The 20,311-nt window shown below is 52.0% G+C and overlaps 1 protein-coding gene across 8 annotated transcripts in view; it reads left to right on the plus strand.

Moving 5' to 3' along the window:
* ABCC10 (ATP binding cassette subfamily C member 10) overlaps positions 1-20,311 on the plus strand; it is a 24,627-nt gene continuing 4,316 nt past the window's right edge. For 3 of the 8 annotated variants that reach the window (XM_050786894.1, XM_050786898.1, XM_050786902.1), the window contains exons 1-15: positions 3-209; positions 419-590; positions 5,192-6,410; positions 7,662-7,889; positions 8,790-8,946; positions 9,179-9,288; positions 10,963-11,042; positions 11,650-11,821; positions 14,941-15,039; positions 16,990-17,179; positions 18,261-18,341; positions 18,490-18,684; positions 19,118-19,268; positions 19,434-19,623; positions 19,905-20,248. In XM_050786894.1, the coding sequence (XP_050642851.1) occupies positions 430-590; positions 5,192-6,410; positions 7,662-7,889; positions 8,790-8,946; positions 9,179-9,288; positions 10,963-11,042; positions 11,650-11,821; positions 14,941-15,039; positions 16,990-17,179; positions 18,261-18,341; positions 18,490-18,684; positions 19,118-19,268; positions 19,434-19,623; positions 19,905-20,248 (3,377 nt within the window). In that variant the 5' untranslated portion in view covers positions 3-209; positions 419-429. Of the gene's footprint in view, positions 210-338; positions 591-5,191; positions 6,411-7,661; positions 7,890-8,789; positions 8,947-9,178; positions 9,289-10,962; positions 11,043-11,649; positions 11,822-14,940; positions 15,040-16,989; positions 17,180-18,260; positions 18,342-18,489; positions 18,685-19,117; positions 19,269-19,433; positions 19,624-19,904; positions 20,249-20,311 lie in introns of those variants that run through there. The other 5 variants (XM_050786901.1, XM_050786899.1, XM_050786897.1 and 2 more) reach the window with 5 other exon arrangements.

The following is a 20,311-nucleotide window of genomic DNA, read 5'->3' on the forward strand; positions in this document are numbered from 1 at the left end:
GCATATGGGCGTGGCTAAGAGCGCCGGCTAAGTGTTCCAGCCTCGGGGGTGCACCAGCCGTGGCTGGCGCAGCACCCCGCCCGGGCAGTAGTTTTTTTTGCATACACCAGTATTCAGGATATCGGAATCCGGTGCACAGCAGCTTCTTCAGGTTTGAGGTTCCGGATGCCTGGGGACGGAGAAACGAGAGGGGAAAAACAGATGGAAAGGTGGGTGACCAGCGTCCAGAAATCCAGCGGGGAAACCTCCTACCTTTCTACCCTTGGTACCGCGAGAACGGGCGGGGTCTGGCTTCGGGGCGGAAGCGACGGGCGGTCCTGGTTCCGGGGCGGGGCTGGAGGCGGGGAGACCGGGCTGGAAAGCGCCAGCAAAGCCGGCTGTTATTCTGCATCGCGTTCACGCTCAACTTTGCCTTCAGGTGAGGCGTCCATGGAGCGACTTCTGGCCCAGCTGTGCGGCAGCAGCGCAGCGTGGCCGCTCCCGCTGTGGGAGGGGGACACCACAGGCCACTGCTTCACCCAGCTGGTGCTCAGCGCCCTGCCCCACGCACTCCTCGCCGTGCTCAGTGCCTGCTACTTGGGCACCCCGAGGTGGGTAGAGACAAGCGCAAGGCATCTGTCCGTGTGTGCCTGCAGATCTCACCCGCAACCTACATCTTCCGGCAGTGTCACCAGAATAGCTAGGTCTCTGGAGTAGGGCAGAAGTAGAATAAAATCTAAGCATTACTACTTAGCAGCAGTGTGGCTGTTCTTGGGCAAGTACCTGCCTTCTCTGAGTCTCATTCTTGGGAGGTTTAAATGAGATAATTAAGCATATAGTGCAGTGCCTGGCATGTTTTTAAAGGTCTAATGAGTGTTAGAAATCATCAGAACTATCCATTTTCAGTTACCCAGACTCAGCTGTCATGAATTGAAGGCAGAATTAGGGGAACAACGTTTTTAGCCAAAAGCGCTGACGTGTTTAAGTTGTAGGCTCAGTTTCTCACCATTTCAACCCATGAAACGTTAGTGTTTCCAGATTAAGAAAAGTATACGTAGGCTCAGCTGAAGGGGAAGCAGTAGATAGACAAGAAGAGCAAAATCAAACATTAAACCTTCCCCTAATTAAGGGCTATAAGGTGTGGGTGCTAAACTTACCTTGATTTTGTATTTAGTTCTTTTATGGCTAGAGATGACTAAAGTTAGTCTCTTTCTAGCTGCTGAGAAGACAGGAGGGCGGTCTGGTCTCTGGCTTTAGCAGTTCCTAGTCTGATGGGGGAAAGTGTCCCTATCCAAGAGGTCTTGCTTGCTTTCTCATTAGATTGAGTTCCCAAAAGACTGTGCCAATTTTTAATAGCTGCTCCTCTGAGAAGGCTGTGGATGTCTTTGCTAGGTGATTAAACCCTTCTAGACTTTTGTCTCTGTGTAAGAAACAAATCAGAATTCCTCCTAGACCAAGCAGATCCACAGCTTCTCCTATCCAAGGGATTCATCCGCTCCCTGCGAAAGCAAGGAAGACCATCACGTGATCAATAGAAATTGTGCCTCATTTCACTTATCAGCCTTGTGTGTGTTGCTGAGAAGGGTTAGAGAGATCGAGAACCTAAGATAGGAAAGGGCCTCAGAAGGCTTTTAATTTGAGACTCACTGCTCACTGTGCTGGTGAGCAAAGTGAGATTAAGAGAGGAAAAGAGACTTGGGGTGATGAGGTTGGTTGATGGCCAACTTGGGGCCAGTTTTCTTGGGTCCCCACATCTTAGGAAATACAACTCTTTTTTTTTTCTTTTCCTTTTTTCTTTTCTTTGTGTGTGTGTGTGTGTGTGTGTGCTTTTTTTTTTTTTTTTTTTGACAGGGTCTCCCTCTGTTGGCCAGGCTGAAGTACAGTAGTGCAATCACAGTTCACTGCAGCCTCGACCTCTTGGGCTCCAGCAGCCTCCCACCTCAGCCTTCTGAGTTGCTGGGGCTGGGGCCACAAGTGCATGCCACCACGCCTGGCTAATTTTTTAAAATTATTTTTATTTTTATTTATTTATTTTTTTTTAATTTATTTTTTTTCTTGAGACAGAGTCTCACTCTGTCGCCCAGGCTGGAGTGCAGTGGCCGGATCTCAGCTCACTGCAAGCTCCGCCTCCCGGGTTCACGCCATTCTCCTGCCTCAGCCTCCCGAGTAGCTGGGACTACAGGCGCCCGCCACCGCGCCTGGCTAGTTTTTTGTATTTTTTAGTAGAGACGGGGTTTCACCGTGTTAGCCAGGATGGTCTCGATCTCCTGACCTCGTGATCCGCCCATCTCGGCTTCCCAAAGTGCTGGGATTACAGGCTTGAGCCACCGCGCCCGGCCTAAAATTATTTTTAATAGGCCAGATGCAGTGGCTCAAGCCTGTAATGCCAGCACTGTGGGAGGCCAGGAGTTCGAGACCAGCCTGCCGACGTGGCAAAATGCCATCTACTAAAAATACAAAAAAATTGACCTGGCACAGTGGCTCATGCCTGTAATCCCAGCACTTTGGAGGCTGAGACAGGCGGATCACTGGAAGTCAGGTTGAAACCAGCCTGGCCAACATGGTGAAACCCTCTCTTGAATCACTTGAACCCACGAGGTGGAGGTTGCAGTGAGCTAAGATTGCACCACTGCACTCCAGCCTGGACGACAAAGCGAGACTCTGTCTCAAAAAAAAAAAAAAAAAAATATATATATATATATATATATATATTTTTGGTAGAAAGAAGGCCTTGCTTTGTCGTCCAGGCTGGTCTTGAACTCTTGGGCTCAAGCAATCCTTCTTCTTCAACCTCCTAAAGTTCTGGGTTTACAGATGTGAGCCACCATGCCCAGCCAGAAACAAATGTTTTTTTTTTTTTTTGAGAGAGGGTCTTACTCTGTCACCCAGGCTGGAGAGCAGTGGCGCTCTGCAACCTCCACCTCCACTGCAACCTCCACCTCTTGGGTTCAAGCAATTCTCCTGCCTCAGCCTCTGGAGTAGCTGAGACTACAGGTGTGTGCCACCATGCCTGACCAATTTCCATATTTTTACTAGAGATGGAGTTTCACTGTGTTACCCTGGCTGGTCTTGAACTCCTGGCCTCAAGCGATCCACCTGCCTTGGCCTCCCAAAGTGCTGGGATTACAGGCATGAGCCACCATGCCCAGCCCAGAAATAGAATTCTTAAAGGCTGATTTTTATTCCCATCTAAATCCTTACAAATCAGTGTCATCAGATGGACTTTTAAGAAAACGCCCAGCTACTAGGGAGGCTGAGGCAGGGGAATCGCTTGAACCTGGGAGGCGGAGGTTGCAGCGAGCTGAGATCCCGCCACTGCACTCCAGCCTGGCAACAGAGCAAGACTCTGCATTTTAGTTTACAAGCAAACTTTTAGTAACCTAGCCCTGCCAACAAAGGGTGTAACAGACTCAGTCCTCTTTTTATATGAACTTTCAAGACATGCTGACACTCACTGCTGCAGGTATGTTTTCCTGTATTTAATTTTTTTTTTTGGATGGAGTCTCTCTCCGTCGCCCAGGCTGGAGTGCAGCGGCACGATCTCAGCTCACTGCAACCTCCGCCTCCCAGGTTCAAGCGATTCTCATGCCTCAGTGTCCCAAAGTAGCCGGAATTACAGGTGCGTGCCACCATACCCAGCTAATTTTTATATTTTTAGTAGAGATGGGGTTTTACCATGTTGGCCAGGCTGGTCTCAAACTCTTGACCTCAAGTGATCTGACCGCCTCAGCCTCCCCAAGTGCTGGGATTACAGGCATGAGCCACCGTGACCAGCCCCTGTATTTGATTCTTAATGCAACAGATCACCTTTTGTTTATTAAAAACATTTCTTTGGCCGGGCGCAGTGGCTCAAGCCTGTAATCCCAGCACTTTGGGAGGCCAAGACGGGCGGATCACGAGGTGAGGAGATCGAGACCATCCTGGCTAACACGGTGAAACCCCGTCTCTCCTAAAAAAATACAAAAAAAACTAGCCGGGCGAGGTGGCAGGCGCCTGTAGTCCCACCTACTCGGGAGGCTGAGGCAGGAGAATGGCGTGAACCCGGGAGGCGGAGCTTGCAGTGAGCCGAGATCCCGCCACTGCACTCCAGCCTGGGTGACAGAGCAAGACTCCGTCTCAAAAAAAAAAACAAACAAAAAAAATTTCTTTGTATGCCAAGAAGATGTAAACACAAGCAGAAAGAGATATTTTTCTTCAGCTAAAGGAGTCACAAAAGCAATCCACACCACCTTCTACAATCAGTGGAAAGACAGTAGAATATTCCAAGGCTTTATAAAGTTTAGGCTACCATATTAGAATATAAAAGCTGTATGTAAGTCCAATTTTTATTCATCTAATAGTGCTTCAGGTGAATTTAAGGGTACTCTTAGGTGGATCCTTTTGTAAAAATGAATATGTACCCTTTAGCGGTTATCTGCATGAAAACTTTGGATTTTTTTTTTTTTTTTTTTTTTTTTTTTTTTCCCTGAGATGGAGTCTCCTTCTGTCGCCCAGGCTGGCGCGCAGTGGCGTGATCTCAGCTCACTGCAACCTCCGTCTCCCGGATTCAAGCGATTCTCCTGCCTCAGCCTCCTGAGTAGCTGGGATTGCAGGTGCCTGCCACCATGCCTGGCTAATTTTTGCGTTTTTGGTAGAGATGGGGTTTCACCATGTTGGCCAGGCTAGTGTTGAATTCCTGACCTCAGGTGATCATCCCGTCTCAGCCTCCCGAAGTGCTAGGATTACAGGCGTGAGCCACAGCACCTGGCCTGGATTTTTTTTAAATTTTAGATTCATGAGGGATATGTGCTTGTTTGTAATTATACATGGATATATTGTGTGATGCTGAAGTTTGGGCTTCTAATGATCCCATCACCCAAGTAGCAAACATAGTACCCAGGATTTTTTTTTTCCTAGTCTTCATGTTAAGGACAACCTTACCTCAAAATTGTTAATGTCTGTGGTTAAAAAAAAAAAAGAGAGTCAGAAATGGTGTAGGTAGGTAGGCTCAGGTGGCTTGTTAGCTCATTTTGTCAGAAAATGAGTTAGGTTCATCTGGGAAGACTTCCTGGGAGAAAAGACCCTGGGTTCCGAGGTAAAGTGGGGTAGGGATAAGATGTGCAAGGCAGGAAGGGAGTTGATTTCTTAGGTAAGTGAATTTTTGGAGGTGAGGGGTATGTCTGGGTCCTGAGTCAGCCACAGCGTGCCTCCTTGTCTTCCCTCTTGTCCCCAGGAGTCCAGATTACATCCTACCCTGCAGTCCTGGATGGCGCCTCCGACTTGCAGCTTCCTTCCTGCTTTCCGTCTTCCCGCTGCTAGACCTCCTTCCAGTTGCTTTGCCACCAGGGGCAGGCCCAGGACCCATAGGCCTAGAGGTGCTGGAAGGGTGTGTGGCAGCTGTGGCCTGGATCAGCCACAGCCTGGCCCTGTGGGTGTTGTCCCATTCCTCTCATGGCCACTCCCGGGGTCCCTTGGCCTTGGCCCTGGTAGCCTTGCTGCCAGCTCCAGCCCTAGTGCTGACCGTGTTGTGGCATTGCCAACGAGGCACACTTCTGCCCCCACTTCTCCCAGGGCCCGTGGCCCGCCTATGCCTGCTCATCCTGCAGCTGGCTGCACTCTTGGCCTATGCACTGGGATGGGCAGCTCCTGGGGGACCACGAGAACCCTGGGCTCAGGAACCCCTCCTGCCCGAGGATCAAGAACCTGAGGTGGCTGAAGATGGGGAGAGTTGGCTGTCACACTTTTCCTATGCCTGGCTGGCACCCTTGCTGGCCCGTGGGGCCTGTGGAGAGCTCCAGCAGCCTCAGGACATTTGCCGCCTCCCCCACAGACTGCATCCAACCTACCTGGCTCGTGTCTTCCAGTCACACTGGCAGGAGGGGGCCCGACTGTGGAGGGCCTTATACAGGGCCTTTGGACGGTGCTATCTGACACTTGGACTGCTGAAGCTGGTAGGGACCATGCTGGGATTCTCAGGGCCCCTGCTGCTCTCCCTACTGGTGGGCTTCCTGGAAGAGGGGCAGGAGCCACTAAGCCATGGCCTGCTCTACGCTCTGGGGCTAGCCAGTGGGGCTGTACTGGGTGCTGTGCTGCAGAATCAGTATGGGTATGAGGTATGTAAGGTAAAACTTCAGGCACGGGGGGCCGTGCTGAACATCCTGTACCGCAAGACTTTACAGCTGGGGCCCAGCCGCCCTCCTACTGGGGAGGCCCTGAACCTACTAGGCACTGACTCTGAACGGCTGCTTAACTTTGCTGGGAGCTTCCATGAAGCCTGGGGCCTGCCCCTACAGCTGGCCATCACCCTCTACCTGCTGTACCAGCAGGTAGGCGTGGCCTTTGTGGGTGGTCTGATCTTGGCACTGCTGCTGGTACCTGTCAACAAAGTGATTGCCACCCGCATCATGGCCAGCAACCAGGAAATGCTACGGCACAAGGATGCGCGGGTTAAGGTGAGGGGGTACTTGGGGTCCCTCAGCTATCTAGAGACCCCACCCAGCCCAGGGCCACAGGTCTTCCTATGCACACTACCTGAGGGAGTGAGAGTGACCTCAAAGTTAAGAGCTGAGACTGGAGAAAGATAGACCTGGGTTCAAATCCTGGCTCTACACTTACTAGTTCAATCACTTCAGACAAGTCACTTAACCTATTTGGGCTTCCCCCCTCCTCGTCTGTAAAATGAGAATAATAGTAGCTCACCTTGTAGAGCTCTTGTAAGGATCTCATGAGATAATGCTTAGCATAGTGCCAGTCACAAAGTAAGCTCTGAATACATGTGGCCACCCTGGGAGGTAGGAAGTCATCTCCCTGGCACCAAACAGGTCTGTAGGGCCTGAGCTGGGACCCAAGTCTCCAACCTCTTTACCTAGGGCACAGACCACCCCATGGCTGCATGTAGAGAGACCTAGGAGATCCGCAGCTGCCTCTTTGGATAGGCTGAGGGGAAGGGAATAGGTCACTTTCCTGCCTGGGCCAACTCTAGGTGTTTAGGGTTTGGCTGAATCAGCTCTGGGTTCTGCAGTGATTGTGGGTACAAAGGGGATGGCAGTCCTGGGGGTTCATACAGCATAGCTGTCGACCCTTAGTGGAACAGTTCAGAGTGCTCCTGGAGGGAAGGGAGGTTGATAGATGGTTATGGCATGAGGCCTTTTCCCCTACCTGTGACAGCTACAGACAAGGAGTTTTGGCTCTTGCCCATCTTCCCTGGGCCCATTAGCCTGTTTGACCCTGGGCTGTGGTGTGGCCTCTTATGCCTGTGTACTCCTACAGGATAGTTTCTGTGCCACTCAAGCTGGGGGCCAGAACTGGGGGGCCAGCCCCCGAAGCTCACATCTTTTGGTTTTGGGAGATAGCCTTTTGTCCCTCATCTAATGGGAGGAGTGCTTTTACTCCACTGTGGTGACTTGGCTGCACCTTCCACCACTTCTTCTCCTAGGAAGGAGGGGAATTCCCACTCCAACCTGTCGCCAGCTGGAGCCAGTGGAGAAGTAAAAGAGAGACTGGGAGGGGAAGCAACCCAGGGCTGAAAAGGATTTGAAGGGCAGGATTTCCAGAAAGGATTGAGGTGAGGAAGAAAACCAAGACTAGGGCAGTGCAGAGCTTAGAATACTGAACATTCTGCCAGGAGCCTGGGGAAGGCTTGGCGGACAGGACACATGAGCAGTGCCTCTACTTCACGCCTCTCCCTTGTCTCCTTTCCCTAGCTTGTGACAGAGCTGCTGAGTGGCATTCGGGTCATCAAGCTCTGCGGGTGGGAGCAGGCACTGGGGGCTCGAGTAGAGGCCTGCCGGGCTCGAGAGCTGGGGCGACTCCGGGTCATCAAATACCTGGATGCAGCCTGTGTATACCTGTGGGCTGCCCTACCGGTTGTCATCTCCATCGTCATCTTCATCACCTATGTCCTCATGGGGCACCAGCTCACTGCCACCAAGGTGAGGACCAGGAAGGAAGGGGACCAGCATCAAGGAGACTTCGGCGAAGTGGAGACGTAGGCTCAGGCCCTCGGTGCTGGCTGAGAAGGAGGGAGGGATCCCTGACTGCCTCTCGACCAAGGGAAAACTGAAGGAACCTTTTTGTGGGGGCCTTGGATATATAACCTTCCCCTCTGTGAAGGATTCCTTTCCTTCCTCTCTTCTACCTTTCACTCCAACTTCTAGTCAGTTCCAGGCTTGGGGTTAGGTCTCTTTATACTCGTTCTAATGGCCTTAGGAAAAAAATCTTTGATCCAGTCCTGCGTCTAGCCAAGGCCAGGTGATGTTGCTACTTGGAAATTCTAAAAAAGTCTCAAAATGAGCTAGGCCTGCCTAGTTAAAAAGATGCAACCTTGGCCGGGCACGGTGGCTCACACTTGTAATTCCAGCACTTTTGGAGGCCAAGGCAGTCGGATCACCTGAGGCCAAGAGTTCGAGACCAGCCTGACCAACATGGTGAAAGCTTGTCTCTACTAAAAATATAAAAACCAGGTGTGGTGATGCATGCCTGTGATGCCAGCTACTCAGGAGGCTGGGGCAGGAGAATCACTTGAACCCTGGAGGTGGAGGTTGCAGCGAGCCAAGATTATAAATGCCACTACATTCCAGCTTAGGTGACGGAGCAAGACCCGTCAAGAAAAAAAAAAAAAAAAAAAATGGAACCTGTATCCCTTGAACATTGGAATTTCTAGGATTCTTTAAGTGTCCACCTCTGCCACATCTGATCCCAGGATTGGCCAGCCAGCCCTTCAGTTCTATCGTTGCCCAGTTCTTTCCTCCACAGACCTGTCCACAGGGCTTCCCTTAGAAACAGGCCCTTAGATAACTCCTGGGGCTTCACCCTCCTCCCACCTCCCTCAGGTGTTCACGGCCTTGGCACTGGTGCGAATGCTTATTCTTCCTCTCAACAACTTCCCTTGGGTGATCAATGGCCTCCTGGAGGCCAAAGTGTCCTTGGACCGGATCCAGCTTTTCCTCGACCTTCCAAACCACAACCCCCAGGCCTACTACAGCCCAGGTAATGGGAAGCTAGTGGGCAGAACCTGGCACAGGGTGAGAAGGGGAGTGGAGCCACTTGGGTACCACGCATAGATGTCACGAAGAGGGGTTAGAGAGAGCGGAATCCAAAACTCAGACTCAGTTAGCTCTGGGCAGGTAGATATGGGGCTGGCAAGTCAATTACATGATTTACCCTCCCCAAGCAGATTGTGGTAGTTTAGGAGCCTAAATCAAGTGGCTTCTGTGTTCAGATCCCCCCACAGAACCATCTACAGTATTGGAGCTGCATGGAGCCTTGTTCTCCTGGGACCCAGTTGGAACCAGCCAGGAGACCTTCATTGGTCATCTCGAAGTGAAAAAGGTTTGTTGAACAGACACCCTGGGAGAGTCCTCAGACTCACGAGAGAGGAACTCATGTCAGAGAAGCAGTGACCGAGCCAATCATAGCTGATCGCTCTGCAGCTCTAATTGCTGCAGGAGGGAGAGGCATTTGGTGAGCAGGTTCTCATCCATGAGGAGAGGACACCTCACATTTGAGTCTCAGAATAGTTGCACCTCTCTCTGGTCTTTAGGCAGCGTGTATCCATCCAGTCCAGACCAATAGGTGTGTGTTTGTCTCTCCATGTCCCTCAGAAGCTGCAGCATTCAGAACAGGCCCTGGGGCTTAACTAACATCTCCCCCAGATTGGGGATCTGGGGGAGAGGCCCAGCAAGCGCTTCCAAGAAATATTTTGCAAATGGGGATCCCCTGTTTAGGCTGGTGAAAAGCAGTCACACCCTGTGGCTCATGCTACAGCATACAAAGAACTTAAAATGGGGCATTCCTGGCAATAAGCCAACTCCTGTTCACCTCCTGTCCTGAGTTTTCACTCTCTCCTGACCTTTGTCCAACCCTGTGCCCCACAGCTCAACCCGGCATTCTCTGGTGGTGGCTGAATTGCCTCCACCACATTTGGCTCACGTTTCTGGCTTGGGCTGTGTGTTTTGTTTTTCCTCTTAGTTCAGGCAAGACAAGGCTGGATTTGTACAAAGGAATTTTGCTAACGTGTTAGTTGGGGCTTTTTTGGATATAAGTTACAGAAATGCACTGCAACTAGCTTAAGCAAACAAGAATTATAATAAGGATATAGAGATACGTTGCAGAATCCAAAGGCAGGAACGCAGCTGGATCTTAGAAATAGCCCAGAACCAGGCCTCAACTCGCAGAGCTCTCTGCTTCTGTGTGCCTCTCTCCCTGTATTTGCCTGGTCCTCTTCTCTCTGTGGACACACCCTCCATTGAGCAGAAGATCTGACTACAGAGAATGCTCAAGTTTACAGATTACAGCCAACAGGGAGAAGCTGTCTCTGGATCCTGGTCCCAAATTCCCAGGGAAAGGCCTCAGAAGTGGTCACTTGTAGATGGGTCAATCCTGGCTGGCAGATTTGGGGCATCACAGGCAGATAGAGCTTCTGAGAGCCCAGTCCCTTCTAGAGAAGGAACTAGGACTTTTGTTGTTGTTGTTGTTGTTGTTTTTAGCAGGGAGATAGCTCCATATGTTATGACAAAAAAAAAAGGGAAACAGAAAATTTTAAACTATAAGCCCACAGAAATAGGGATGTATGCAAAGCACTGCTTTTTCTCCCTGAGATAGGGGAAGTCTAGCCACAGGTTGACTTAGCCAACCCACCATCCAGGACCTAAAGCCTGGAGTTCTACGCTTTCCTCTCCCATTCTGGGATGCCTGTCTTAGAGCTTACATTGGAAGTTCTTGGGTGGTTTCCTCCCATTCTCTCTGGCATGCTGTTCCCCTTCAGAGGCCCTTCACATAGACAGTGAAACTGATAGCCACTCTGAGTGGAGAAAAAAGCACCCTACTTCTCTAGAGCCAACAGGTCAGCCTGTGAAGTGGAGAATTCTTTCCCTACACACGAAAGAAAGAAAAAAAGAGAAGCCTCAGTGGGAGGATTGGCAGCCCAGAGTGTCAGGAGGGAGACCACTGCCCCCTCTGTCCCATCCCCTACCAATAGCAGACACTTGTGTGGCTTCTTTGCAGGGTATGCTGGTGGGCATCGTGGGGAAGGTGGGCTGTGGGAAGAGCTCCCTGCTGGCTGCCATCGCTGGAGAGCTCCACAGGTAACCAACCTCTTATGCACCCCTGTCCTCACTTTGTCCTTTAGCAAACACTGAACCCCTGCTATATGTTGGACCCCTTTTGGGGGTCGGGGTACTAAGAAGAGCAACGCATGGTCCCTTTATTGGGAGAGTTTTCAATCTGGAAAGAAGGAGGTGGCCAAGAAAGCGAATCATTGTAATCATTACACCAGAGTGTTTTAAACGCTATAATAGTGAGCAAAGGAATGGAAACATCCCGTGTCAGCTATTCTTTCAGAAATGTGACTGTGCAGGGGAGGGATCCAGAGAGGAGCATAGGTTTGAGGGAGGACCTTGCTTTCAGATGAGAACAAGTACAATGTGGTAGCCATACTCTACTGAGCTCCTGAGCACATGTAAATACAACAGCTGCTTGGCTGTAGCCAAAGAGCAATTTCTTCCCTTCTCCACCCAGAATGGGCTTCGTTAGGACCCTGTGACCTCAGGAGCTGCCAGCTCAGTCATGTGATACGAAGAGGGACCCTGTGTGGAAGACAGCAGCCTGGGGAGGTTTCTAGGAAGCAAGGGCTGGGCATGGAGGGACCCAGCGGAGAGCTGGTCCCCATATTGCTGGCCTGGCTCTCTGCAGGCTGCGTGGGCGCGTGGCGGTGTGGGGGCTGTCCAAGGGCTTTGGCCTGGCCACCCAGGAACCCTGGATCCAGTTTGCCACCATCCGAGACAACATCCTCTTTGGGAAGACATTTGATGCACAGCTGTACAAGGAGGTGCTAGAAGCCTGCGCCCTCAATGATGATCTCAGTGTGAGTGCCTGGCCTTGAAACCTCTTAGCTGCCTGCTTTTCCAGTGTCGCTGACACCTCAAACCAGAGCTTTGCTTTTCCGGAAAGGGGTTGCTTCTGCTTGGGCATCACTCATCTAGGAATGGCTGTCGGACTGTGGTCCTCCCAGAGTGTCCAGCTGCCCCTTCCCATAGGGCCCAGTAGGGTGATGACTATGTGTTCTCCACAGCAGTGGGAAGAGCTCTAAGGCCTCTGGAGGTAGGGAGGGTTCCACTTGTCAGGCTTAGCTCTGCACAGCCGGGCTCCTTGTCCCCTTCTCCATACCCACTTCCCACCGTGAAGGCTTGGAAGAGTCAAGGTCTCATTTGGTTGCAGGTTACCCTAGGGAAACCTGCCAAGCCTATTAGATTTCCCCTTGCCCCCAGTCCAGAGTACTGCATGTATAGGAGAAGAGATTCCAGATTTCTCCCCTGACTTCCCACTCAATCCCGCTGTCCCCTTCAAGAATGTCACCACCACTACCCTACCCAGGTAAATGTAGAATGTCCCTGAAAAGGAGCACCTTTAACCTTGACCATGGGGCATCCTGTATCCAGCTGTCATTCTTTTTATTCCTATTTATTTATTTATTTTTTGAGATAGGGTCTTTTTTCTGTCCCCTAGGCTGGAATGCAATGGCGCCATCTTGGCTCACTGCAGCCTCTGCCTCCTGGGCTCAAACGATCCTCCCACCTCAGCCCCTCAAGTGGCTGGGACTATAGGAGTGAGCCACCACACCCAGCTAATTTTTGTTTTGCTTTGTTTTGTTTTGCTTTTTTGAGATGGAGTCTCACTCTGTCACCAGGCTGGAGTGCAGTGGCACAATCTCGGCTCACTCTAACCTCCGCCTCCTGGATTCAAGCAATTCTCCTGCCTCAGCCTCTCGAGTAGCTAGGACTACAGCTGCATGCCACCACGCCTAGTTAATTTTTGTATTTCTAGTAGAGATCGGGTTTCACCATGTTGGCCAGGATGGTCTCAATCTCCTGACCTTGTGATCTGCCCACCTCAGCCTCCCAAAGTGCTGGGATTACAGGCGTGAGCCATCATGCCTGGCTTCCTACCCTGTCTGTTTAACAGGCAAGGTAGTAAGATATCTTGGGCAGATTTGATGTAAAAGCTTTTATAAGTTTTTACTTTTTTGTGTGTGAGAGACAGAGTCTTGCTGTGTCGCACGGAGTGGAGTGCAGTGGAGTGATCTCGGCTCACTGCAACCTCTGCCTCTCGGGTTCAAGCGATTCTTCTGCCTCAGCCTCCCGAGTAGCTGGGACTACAGGTGTGAGCCACCAAGCCCGCCTAATTTTTGTATTTTTAGTAGAGACGGGGATTCACCATGTTGCCCAGGCTGGTCTCAAACTCTTGGGCTCAAGTGATCTGCCCACCTTGGCCTCCCAAAGTGCTGGGATTACAGGCCTGAGCCACTATGCCCAGCCCAGCTTTCGTAGGTTTTTAGAGAAGGAATGTACTACTTCTAAGCCTTCTCGTGGCCTCAGGAATGGTCTACTAAGCAAAGGGATTCCCTTCCTCATGCAGAGGAAGCACCTGTGATCCACTACATGGTGAGTCCCTGAGCTAAAAGCTTTGTTGTTCATCTCTTTCCTTAGTGCCTACAACAGTACCTAGGACCTAGCAGACTTGGGAAAGCTTGATGTAGCAATGAATGATCGGCCAGGCGTGGTGGCTCATGCCCGTAATCCTAGCATTTTGGTAGGCCAAGGTAGGTGGATCGCTTGAGGGCAGCGATCCACCCAGGGCAGCCAGGCTTACAGTGGTGGCTCACGCCTGTAATCCCAGCACTTTGGGAGGCCGACGTGGGCAGATCACGAGGTCAGGAGTTCGAGACCAGCGTAGCCAACATGATGAAACCCCGTCTCTACTAAAAATACAAAAAATAGCTGGGCGTGGTGGTGGGCACCTGTAAACCCAGTTACTTAGGAGGCTGAGGCAGGAGTATCGCTTGAACCCAAGAGGTAGAGGTTGCAGTGAGCTGAGATCATGCCACTGCACTTCAGCCTGGGCGACAGAGCAAGACTGTCTCACAAAAAAAAAAAGTAAAAACATAAAAGCTTTTACATAAAATCTGCCCAAGATATCTTACTACCTTGCCTGTTAAAAAGACAGGATAGTAGGCCAAGTGCAGTGGCTCATGCCTGTAATCGCAGCACTTTGGGAGGCCAAGGTGGGCAGATCACGCGGTCAGGAGATCGAGACCATCCTGGCTAACACGGTGAAACCCTGTCTCTACTAAAAAATACAAAAAACTAGCCGGATGAGGTGGCGGGCGCCTGTAGTCCCAGCTACTCGGGAGGCTGAGGCAGGAGAATGGCGTAAACCCAGGAGGCGGAGCTTGCAGTGAGCTGAGATCGCACCACTGCACTCCAGCCGGGGTGATAGAGTGAGACTACGTCTCAAAAAAAAAAAAAAAAAAAAAAAAATCTGAACTCGTGGCCGGCACAGTGGCTCACGCTTGTAATCCCAGCACTTTGGGAGGCCGACATGGGCAGATCACGAGGTCAGGAGTTCGAGACCATCCTGACTAACATGGTGAAACTCTATCTCTACTACAAATATAAAAAATTAGCCAGGCATGGTGGCGGGCGCCTATAGTCCTAGCCACTCGGGAGGCTGAGGCAGGAGAATGGCGTGAACCCGGGAGGCAGAGCTTGCAGTGAGCGGAGATTGTGCCATTGCACTCCAGCCTGGGCGACAGAGCGAGACTCCATCTCAAAAAAAAAAAAAAAAAGAATCTGAACTCGTGTCCTGCCCCTTACTAGCTGTGAGCCAGCTAGTTAATCTGTCTGAGCTTTGGTTGCACGTGAGAAAAGGAAATGATACCATGATACCATCTTCATAAGATTATCATGGGGCTTGAATGAGAGAATGCCTGCAAAGTGCTAGGCACATAGTAAGTGTTCGATAAATGCTCGATGTTGTTGGAAGTGTGTCTTGTCTTCTCTGACTAGCTCACCCCAAATTTAAGTCTACTCTCCTCAAGCTCCCTACTTCTCTTGACTCCCACTATCTCTTTCCTGCAAAGGGATAAGAAGTGGGCCAGAAGATAATGGGGAGCTCCTTGACCCACTGGGGAACTTGTTCCATCAGATCCTGCCTGCTGGAGACCAGACAGAGGTGGGGGAGAAGGGTGTGACCCTAAGCGGGGGACAGCGTGCCCGGATTGCCCTTGCTCGTGCTGTCTACCAGGTCAGTTAAAGATGGAGGTTACAGTGGCAGGGAGGTGGGGGGAGCCTTGGGAGCGTGGCTGAGTTAGGAGGATAGGAATATTTTCCTTAGCATCTGGTTCCTTCCCTCCTCTGTTGCATGTTCCTGAGGTATTGGCCATCCCATCCCCGTTTGCAGATTTAAAGCAGAGTTCAAGGCCCTTTAAAAAGTATTTGTGGCCGGGCTCGGTGGCTCACTCCTGTAATCCCAGCACTTTGGGAGGCCGAGGCGGGTGGATCACCTGAGGTTGGGAGTTCAAGACCAGCCTGACCAACATGGAGAAACTCCGTCTCTACTAAAAATACAAAATTAGCCAGGCATGGTGGCGCATGCCTGTAATCCCAGCTACTCGGGAGGCTGAAGCAGGAGAATTGCTTGAACCCAGGAGGCGGAGGTTGTGGTGAGCCGAGATCGTGCCATTGCACTCCAGCCTGCGCAAAAAGAGCGAAACTCTGTCTCAAAAAAAAAAAAAAAAAAGTATTTGTAGGCTGGGCGTGGTGGCTTAGGTCGTAATCCCAGCACTTTGGGAGGCCAAGGCAGGAGGATTGCTTGAGCCCAGGAGTTCAAGACCTGCCTGGGTAATGTGGCAAAACCCTGTCTCTACAAAAAATAATTTTTTTTTTTTTCTTTTTTTTTGAGACGGAGTCTCGCTCTGCCGCCCAGGCTGGAGTGCAGTGGCCGGATCTCAGCTCACTGCAAGCTCCGCCTCCCGGGTTCACGCCATTCTCCTGCCTCAGCCTCCTGAGTAGCTGGGACTACAGGCGCCCGCTACCTCGCCCGGCTAATTTTCTGTATTTTTTAGTAGAGACGGGGTTTCACCGTGTCAGCCAGGATGGTCTCGATCTCCTGACCTCGTGATCTGCCCGTCTCGGCCTCCCAAAGTGCTGGGATTACAGGCTTGAGCCACCGCGCCCGGCCTACAAAAAACAATTTTAAAGTTAGTTGGTGTAATCCTAGCACTTGGGGAAGCCAAGGAAGGTGAATCACTTGAGGTCAGGAGTTCGAGACCAGCCTGGCCAACATGGTGAAACCCCATCTCTACTGAAAAACATACAAAAATTAGCTGGGCATAGTGGCGCATGCCTGTAATTCCAGCTACTCAGGAGGCTGAGGCAGGATAATTGCTTGAACCTGGGAGGCAGAGGTTGCAGTGAGCCAAGATCACACCATTGCATTCCAGCCTGGGTGACAAGAATGAAACCCTGTCTCCAAAAAAATTTAGTTGGGCTTGATAGCATGCACCTGTAGTCCCAGCTACTCAGGAGGTTGAGGTGGGAAGGATTACTTGAGCCTGGGAAGTTGAGGCTGCAGTGAGTGGTGTTCATGCCAGTGCACTCCAGTCTGGGCAACAGAGCAAGACTGTGTCTTTTTTTTTTTTTTTTTTTTTGAGACGGAGTCTCGCTCTGTTGCCCAGGCTGGAGTGCAGTGGCCGGATTTCAGCTCACTGCAAGCTCCACCTCCCAGGTTTACACCATTCTCCTGCCTCAGCCTCTCGAGTAGCTGGGACTACAGACGCCCGCCACCTCGCCCGGCTAGTTTTTTGTATTTTTTAGTAGAGACAGGATTTCACCGTGTTAGCCAGGATGGTCTCGATCTCCTGACCTCGTGATCTGCCCGTCTCGGCCTCCCAAAGTGCTGGGATTACAGGCTTGAGCCACCGCACCCGGCGACTGTGTCTTTAAAAAAAAAAAAAAAAAAAAAAAAAAGCGTTATGTGGGCTGAGGGCCTGGGAGCTAGGAAAGCTGAGTGCTGGCCCTGGGGGTGCTGTTCTTTCTTGCCTGAAGGGATGTCCACCCTCAGGTCTCACCTCTTTCTCTGCTAGTGTAGGGGTAGCCCCCAGAGTTTATCTCAACTGTCTTCTCTGACCACTTGGAGATCTTCCCAGGAGAGCCTTTGGGTCCTGGTGCCCACAGTACCCTCACGTCTCTCTAGGAAAAGGAGCTCTATCTCCTCGATGACCCTCTGGCCGCTGTGGATGCAGATGTGGCCAACCACCTGCTGCACAGGTGCATCCTGGGCATGCTAAGCCACAGCACACGGCTGCTGTGCACCCACCGCACCGAGTACCTGGAAAGGGCTGATGTGGTGCTGCTAATGGAGGCCGGTCACCTCATCCAGGCTGGTAATGGGGGCAGGAACCGCGCATGAGGGAGGTATCTGCCCAGGTATGGCAGGGGATTGTGAAGTATAGACTCTGCCACCTGCTGCATGTGTGGCCTGAGCCAGTCATTGCTGCTTCCTGCCTTCACAGAACTGGTGTGAGGAACTGGGAGAACAGGAGGGAAAAGGAGCACGTTGGTGAAATGCCAGTGTATTTGGGACTCATGGGCTTTGTGACTGGATGCTCTTGGGAACTTAGAGGCCCAGGGTCTCTGAGAACAGTCTCATATCTTCAGAGAAGATAAAGAGTCAGGTTTAGAATGGTCTTTTTGTAAAAACAAAAATTTTTAAACTCTGAAAGATTTTTTTTTTTTTTTTTTGAGACGGAGTCTCGCTCTGTCGCCCAGGCTGGAGTGCAGTGGCTGGATCTCAGCTCACTACAAGCTCCGCCTCCCGGGTTCACGCCATTCTCCTGCCTCAGCCTCCCGAGTAGCTGGGACTACAGGCACCCGCCACCTTGCCCGGCTAGTTTTTTGTATTTTTTAGTAGAGACGGGGTTTCACCGTGTTAGCCAGGATGGTCTTGATCTTGTGACCTCGTGATCCGCCCGTCTCGGCCTCCCAAAGTGCTGGGATTACAGGCTTGAGCCACCGCGCCCGGCCACTCTGAAAGATTTTTATGCAGAGGGACGTGACCACCTGCAAGTTCACTGGGAGAGAAATAGGAGGAAATGAAGCTCCAACCAGATATTAGAAATTGAGTGAAGCATAAGAAAAAGCTGCAGTAATGAGAAGTAACCCTGGACAGAGTGGCAGGCATAGTTCTGGCTGTCCTCTCGGGGATGGACATTCGTCCCTCTCTGCTGGTCAGAATCGAGGTTTACAAGGATGGACTTGAGTCCTGCTCGAGGTCTAGGGGTATCCAGAGCAGGATGGGTTAGGGAAGGAGGCCTAAGAGTCCTGCTCGAGGTCTAGGGGTATCCTGCTAGGGTGGCTTAGAGAGGGAGACCTAAGAGGATGGGAGGTAGGATCTGTACACGCACTGAGAAAGGCATAGTATAGACTCAGAACAGCCCCCTCCTAATCTCCCCTTCTACCCTCCAGGACCTCCCTCTGAGATTCTGCCACTGGTACAACCTGTCCCCAAAGCCTGGTGGGCTGAGAATGGACAAAAGTCTGACTCAGGTATGGCTCCCCAGTGGGAGAAAAGAGCTTGCTTTTCACTGCCACACTGTAGAGCTTTTTCTACAAAGGCTGGCCGCTCCTCTGAAATACTGAGTTTTCAACTGGCACCCTGCAAGCTTAATTCCTCCATGACCCCTGATTCTCACAGCCACAGCCCAGTCAGTACAAAACCCAGAGAAAACAAAGGAGGGGCTGGAGGAGGAGCAGAGCACATCTGGTGGCCTGCTGCAGGAAGAAAGCAAGAAGGAGGGCGCCGTGGCCTTGCATGTGTACCAAGCTTACTGGAAGGCTGTGGGCCAGGGCTTGGCCTTAGCCATCCTCTTCTCTCTGCTCCTCATGCAAGGTGAGAGTGTGCCTGGGAGTCTCTTACACCATGACGGCTATGCTGTCCAGGTGCCCATTACCTTGCACTAATCATTATAAGGCCCAGAGACTCACCAAGCATGGGTCACAGCTGGGACAAAAGCCATACTTCTATTTCTGAGAGATGCCCAGGGGCCAGAGGCATGTGCTCTATAGCTGGCTTCCATTCTGCCCCCCAGGTTAGCTCCCATTCTGCAAGTCTGAGATCCTGTTCTCCCCAGAGCTGAAGGGTGACCGGCCTATGAGAGAAGCCCACATTAGGGAGGACTGGGGTAGTGGCAGGGTGGGAAGGCCAGGCCCGGGGGATGGAGATGGGCAGGAACCAGAGGCAAGGGTGGAGAAAGGGGGCATTGGAATAGAATGAACGAGGGAGAGGAGCCTCTTACAGCTTTTTCCTTCCTGTCCCCACCCAGCCACGCGGAACGCTGCTGACTGGTGGCTCTCTCACTGGATCTCTCAGCTGAAGGCTGAGAATAGCTCCCAAGAGGTGCAAGCCTCCACCAGCCCAGCTTCTACGGGGCTCTTCTCTCCGCAACTGCTCCTCTTTTCCCCCGGAAACCTCTAGTGAGTGGCTGGGGCTGGGGGTGGGCCTGGTGCTCTCAGAGTGGTCGCCAGGCAGGGAGTGAGGGTTGGGGCCTCTCTCCTCAGGGAGAGATGGCATGGGGGAGGAGAAAGGACCCCTGAGTGGCCCTACTTTTGGTTACCCAAAGCTCCCTCCTCACCACCCAGCACCCCAGTGTTCCCACTGCCCAAAGCTGCCCCCAATGGCTCCTCAGACATCCGTTTCTACCTCACCGTATATGCGACCATTGCTGGTGTCAACTCCCTCTGCACCCTTCTCCGGGCAGTGCTCTTTGCAGCAGGCACCCTTGAAGCAGCTGCCACCCTGCATCGACGCCTGCTGCATCGAGTCCTTATGGTGAGGGGCTGGGACCTCAGGGGTAGGGGAGCGCAGTCCTAGCCCTGTGGAATGTCCTCCCAATACTCGGGCTCCACTGGGGATGGGAGAGTCTTTCCTGCCCTGGGATATTCTTCCTTAAGCTCTGCCAATCTCCTCTCTGCCCCCAAATTCTGGGGATATTTTAGTCCTTCCCTATTCTCTATCTTGGGCCTTCCCCTCCACCCCACCTCCCCCAGGGCTGCCCACCAACCCCTTTTCTGTCAGACTCTGCCCTGGCCCAATCAGCGTCCTTCTCCCAGGCACCAGTAACTTTCTTCAATGCCACACCCACGGGCCGGATCCTAAACCGCTTCTCCTCTGACGTGGCCTGTGTGGATGACAGCCTGCCCTTCATCCTCAACATCCTCCTGGCCAACGCGGCAGGCCTGCTGGGGCTCCTGGCCGTGCTGGGCTCTGGCCTGCCCTGGCTGCTGCTGCTGCTGCCACCTTTGAGCATCATCTACTATCACGTGCAGCGCCACTACAGGGCCTCCTCACGGGAGCTGCGGCGCCTGGGCAGCCTCACCCTGTCTCCACTCTATACCCATCTGGCTGATACCTTAGCTGGCCTCTCTGTGCTCCGGGCCACAGGGGCCACCTACAGGTGTGTGAACCAGAGCCCAGGGGGATGAGGTGTTGAGGGGAGAGGAAAAGAGAGACCCCTGAG

This window comes from Macaca thibetana, chromosome 4 (assembly GCF_024542745.1).
Source record: "Macaca thibetana thibetana isolate TM-01 chromosome 4, ASM2454274v1, whole genome shotgun sequence".
NCBI lineage: Eukaryota > Metazoa > Chordata > Mammalia > Primates > Cercopithecidae > Macaca > Macaca thibetana.